This window comes from Danio aesculapii, chromosome 23, assembly GCF_903798145.1.
Source record: "Danio aesculapii chromosome 23, fDanAes4.1, whole genome shotgun sequence".
Lineage (NCBI taxonomy): Eukaryota > Metazoa > Chordata > Actinopteri > Cypriniformes > Danionidae > Danio > Danio aesculapii.
The window spans coordinates 6,986,601-6,992,479 of record NC_079457.1 but is presented as its reverse complement, the minus strand read 5'-3'; the positions used below and the strand labels follow the sequence as shown (position 1 = coordinate 6,992,479).

The window sequence follows — 5,879 nt, the reverse complement described above, 5'->3', positions numbered from 1 at the left end:
AATTACCCCAACCTGCCTAATTAACCTAGTTAAGCTTTTAAATGTCACTTTAAGCTGGATGGAAGTGTTATTAAAACTATTATGTTTAGAAATGTGTTGAAAAAAAAAATCTTCTCTTCGTTAAACAGAAATTAGGGAAAAAATAAACAGGGGGGCTAATAATTCTCACTTCAGCCGTGCGTATATATATATATATATATATATATATATATATATATATATATATATATATATATATATATATATATATATATATATATATATATATATATATATATATAGTTTGGTTACCTAACATCTTTCGGTATAACAATATAATGCATTTAAATTCAAATTAGGTGTTGCAAATAATATTTATAAACCACAAATCTTCAATTAAATTATTATATACTGTATGCTGATTTATTACCCCAGGATATCAGAATGTCTTTATTGACCATATTTGGAAGGGTAGTGAATATTAATGAGCTCCACTATAACGCTCTCACAGCTCAGTGCTTGTTCTCTCTCTTTCTTACACACACACACACACACACACACACACACACACACACACACACACACACACACACACACATCATAATGTACTCAGATAGCAAAATATGATAAACAGGGAAACACAAGTGTTCAGCATAGCATCATGTAATTGCATTGATTATGTAACACTGGACTCAGTGTGTAACAGTGTAATACTAACAGTGTAACACGCTAAACCCATTAAACATCTTAGCAACTACATAGCAACAATTTTATACTTTTTATGCTTCTCTTGATTTTTTTTGGTATATTAAAATTGCATTTAATATTTTCCCCTAACATAAGCATTATAAATAATAATAGTACTGTTAACTGTAAAAAATGCTGGGTTCCACACAATCGATATATCTTGGTACAACATGAAGGATTTAAATTAACTTATTAGTGTTTACATATTTAAGTGGATTGAACATAAAACAATGAGGTTGTCCCCAAAAAATCCTCAAGAATTGTGTTGTTTAAGCTCATTTTAAAAACAGTTAAAATGGCTAACGTCGTTTTTTGATTGTATTCTATTTAAACAAATATATCATAAACTTATAATATAAACTTCACACATATAATATATATGTGAAGCATCCTATAAAAATATTTTAATTTAAAAGCGACATGGGGCCACGCGGTGGGTAGCGCGTCGCCTCACAGCAAGAAGGGCGCTGGTTCGAATCTCGGATGGGTTAGTTGGCATTTCTGTGTGGAGTTTGCATGTTCTTCCCACGTTCGCGTGGGTTTCCTTCGGGTGCTCTGGTTTCCCCCACAGTCTAAACACATGCGCTATAGGGGAATTGAATAAACTAAATTGGCCGTAGTGTATGTGTGTGAATGAGAGTGTATGGGTGTTTCCCTATGATGGGTTGCAGCTGGAAGGGCAACATCAGAGAACATATGCTGGATAAGTTGGCGGTTCAATCCACTGTGGTGACCCCTGATTAATAAAGGGAACAAGCCAAAAATAAAATGAATAAATGAGGGATCTGCGAGTGGTGTACCCATTTATGCTGAGCACTGTGCATTTATAGTATTTGTTTTATTAAAAAAAAAATCCAAATCAGGGAATAATACAAAATTGCCTAAAAGTTTTGTACTCTGTAAAAAGGGTTTAGTTGACTTACTCACTTTTTTAAGTGATTGCTTTTTATAATGTGTAAATGCACAAAATCTGGCGAGTTTTAACACTGACACAGTGTATAAGGTGTCAGATACACTGATACAGAGTCTGTCTGTATTGTTCTGGAAGACACATAATATATGGGACTTTACTGACAAATGAAGACAGGTAGAAATTAGCGTTTCTGAGGCATCTGTGAGTGTCTGACCAGCCGCTTTGATCCTGTCCGTCTGATGTAATCTGCAGGTCATGACCTTGGGTCACCGTGTCTAGTAGTGGCATTCCTCATTTGGCAAATGTCTGTGTGTTTACTGACATGTGTCCAGTCAGGAGCTGCTTATTAGTGCTAAGCCAAATGTTGCTAACACTATAGACCTCTTTCACAAGGCGGTGAGGACACCCAAATATCGATATTTGATACATATTGATACTGAAATATTTAAAGGTGCCATATAGCGCATTGATTTGATAAGTTAAATTGTTCTCTGATAGTAGCTATGTGGTTTAGGTCAGTTGAAAATTTGTCCAGGAATGGTTTTATATGCTCATTTATTCCACAGGAATATCAGAATGCCTTTATTGACCATATTTGGAAGGGTCGTGAATTTTAATGAGCTGCATTATGACGCTCTCACAGCTCAATGCCTGCTCTCTCTCTCTCTTTCTTTCGAACACACACAGATACACACACACACAAACACATAAACACCTCATAATGCAAAGTGTAAGTACAAAATATGGTAAACAGAAAAGCAAGTGTTCAGCATAGTCATCTATTTGCATTGATTGCATAACAATGGATCCATAATACTTTAACAGTGATTATTCAGGAGCAACTTATTAGTGCTTAGCCAAGTGTCGCTAACACTATAGACCCTTTTCACTAGACGGTGAGGACTGAAAATTGAAAATTATGTCATTTACACTTATCAATCAGGTCAGCGCGCACACACACGCTATGGTAAACAATCAAACACAAGTGTTCAGTATATCGGTATGTACTTGCGTTGTTTACATAACACTGGACTCATAATACTCTTACAGTGTAACACACTTAGCATCTACATACATTGTTGCAACAAATTATAATTGCGGTGTTGAGTTCTGCATGTGCAATCAGCAGCCAAAAAGTGCAGTCGAAATTCTTCTTTTTTGCTTCAGGAGATGTGGATTTGGATGAATGTGTATCAGATACTCCTTGGCTCTTTATTTTGCATAGATAATGAGTGCAGGATATGATATCATGCAGGCCTGAAGGACAATTTGAAATGAAATCAAGCTTAATTGGATCAAGTTGAGCTTCGCTTATCTCAGATCATCAGTTCAACTCTGTCCCTCTTCTCTTCTGCTCTTTCACAAGGTTGTTCACGGCGAGCGGCTCACTCTGGAGACCCAGCTGGAGTCCATGCGGCCTGTGGCGTCAACCTGACCAACAAACACACCCATACACACAACACACACACACACACTTGTATATATGGTTTAAGAGGACTCTTCTTAAGAGTAATGTATTTGTACTGTAAAAACTGCTTATATCCAAATTCGATTTTGGCCTCCAACGATTATAAAAAAATATGAATGCAAAGTAAAAGGACTATTATGCATCATATCTCGCCCCCTTTCCAGCCAAATTTGTTCTTCTCAAACTCTTTTTCCCATTGAAATCAGTGATTCATTTATTGATGTGTATTCAATTGATTCATGTTTTTAAAAGCATGAAAGAGAACCGAGAACCGTGTATGCTGAGCCTCTGATGAGCAGAACACACACACACACCATGTAGTCATCTTGAGCGTGAGCGTTTTAATGGTCAAATACATGCGTCAATGTGTCAATGCGGTGCTTAGTGATTACTCACATTGACCCTTATTTGTTATGAAGAAATACCAGTGCAATGCACTCCCTACCAAATGCAAAGGTTTAAAATGTAATTAATACATATTAAATCTCATTAACATTATTAAAAGGTCATGTTAGTTGACTTATATTTGTTAGTTTGCACTTTGAAGTCATAGATCTAACATTAATTTTCGTTTGCTAGCTTGTTTGCTAGTTTTTATTTTACAAGATCTGTGGTAAATTATCTGCTGCCACTTTGAGTACGGCAATAAATGTTATGTAAAATGGTATTCAAACTCACATTATTAGCATTTAACACTGAATAAAGCACACAATCAGCTGCTGAGGTGGTAGTTTATGCTGTTGTTCAGAAAGAAACTAAAATAGAAATTTAGCATGGTGCTGTGGTGGATAATTCAAAATAAAACTGCTTTTAACGTGGAAGGGAAAGTTTTTATTGTGTGTCGCAACATTGCGTCATGCGTAGTTGGGAAACAGAGTGACCCAACTCTGTAACCCAATCCCCACAGGAAACTCGTGGTAGTTTTGAATGTCAAAAAACCCTGTTAGGTACAAACGTTAAGCGTTTTGAATTACGAGGACACAAGGCATGTCCTCATAATCCACCTTAATGTGTGAGTATATAGTGCATTTATTGTGTATGGCCATACACCCAAAGCATTTCACAATCATGAGGAGGGTCTCTTCACACCACCACCAGTGTGCAGCATCCACTTGGATGATGCAATGGCAGCCACAGGACAACGGTGGAGGGCAGAGATAGTGTCAGAGCCAATTCAGTGCATGTGGATGATTGAGAGGCCATGATCGGTAAAGGCCAATGGAGGGAATTTGGCTAGGACACCGGGGTTACACCCCTACTCTTTACGAGAAGTGCCATGGGATTTTTAATGACCACAGAGAGTCAGACTTCGGTTTAACATCTCATCCGAAAGACGGTGCTCACTGACAGTATAGTGTCCCCTTCACTATACTGGGGCATTAGGACTCACACAGACCACAGGTTGAGCACCCCTTGCTGGCCTCCCTAACACCACTTCCAACAGCAACCTAGTTTTTCCCATGTGATCTCCCATCCAGGTACTGACCAGGCTCAGCCCTGCTTACCTTCAGTGAGTAACCGGTCTTCGGCTGCAGGGTGATGTGACTAGCATATTAATGTAGAACAACAAAAACATTGATATTTACATAAATATTGATAATAAAATATTTGAAGATGCCATATAGCGCATTGATTCGATTAGTTTAATTGTTCTCTGATATCTACATAGTAGGTATGTGGCTTCGGTAAGTTCACAATGTCTCCAGAATTTGTTTTTATATCCTCATTTATTACCCCAGAATATCACACTGTCTTTATTGACCATATTTGGAAGGTTAGTGAATATTAATGAGCTCCACTCTGATGCTCTCGCTGCGAATTTGGCTAGGACACCGGGGTTACACCCCTACTCTTTACGAGAAGTGCCATGGGATTTTTAATGACCACAGAGAGTCAGACTTCGGTTTAAAATCTCATCCGAAAGACGGCGCTCACTGACAGTATAGTGTCACCTTCACTGTATTAGGCATTAGGACTCACGCAGACCACAAGTTGAGCGCCCCCTGCTGGCCTCCTTAACACCACTTCCAACTGCAACCTAGTTTTCCCATGTGATCTCCCATCCAGGTACTGACCAGGCTCAACCCTGCTTAGCTTCAGTGAGTAACCGGTCTTGGGCTGCAGGGTGATATGGCTGTGGCATATTAATAAAGAACAACTAGGTCAAACCCATGTCGTTATACAATTAACGTGTCCTCGTAAACCACATAAACAAGTACACACACATGCAAACACATCAGGCTTCTGTTTAATACTGTAAGCTTGAACTCAGTCTCATTACAGGACTCTTACTTTCAGTGACCAAACACTTGGACGCCACAAAAACTGTGTCTGAAGCACAGGAACGGGATTGACCTCCACTGGAGAATTCCAGGATGTTTGTTTTGTCGAAAAGCTGTTTTTGTTCTGTCCATTTGGGTGTGTATTTTTGTATGTTCTTGCTGTTTTTTACAGCAGAATAGTGTGAACAAACCTGTTCGTCAAGGCGGCCGATACAAAGGAAAAGCTTCAGTGTTCAGCTTCATTCCAGCAATTGGGCAATCCGTTTATAGTTTATGCATTTGATTCTCTTATGTTTCGTTCTTTTACTTTCATTTAAACAAACATTCGTATTTTTGAGGTTGATCCTACTCCGCCAAGAATAAGCTTACACGAGTGAATCTCCTAATCAACATTTATTTTGAAGTCATATTTCACCCTGACAGTGGTAGTTATCATCATAGTAATAAGGTATAGCGTTAGTGGATATGTGAGCAATACCACACGTGTAGC

General features: G+C 38.2%; 1 protein-coding gene across 1 annotated transcript in view; it reads left to right on the top strand.

Annotated features, from left to right (window-relative positions):
• The window catches only part of reps2 (RALBP1 associated Eps domain containing 2), a 109,115-nt gene extending 105,291 nt beyond the window's left edge, over positions 1-3,824 (top strand). Inside the window, exon 19 of the mRNA XM_056449279.1 lies at positions 3,006-3,824. Coding sequence (XP_056305254.1) covers positions 3,006-3,074 — 69 coding nt within the window. The 3' untranslated portion in view covers positions 3,075-3,824. The remainder of the gene's footprint in view (positions 1-3,005) is intronic.
• The last annotated feature ends 2,055 nt before the right edge of the window (positions 3,825-5,879 follow it).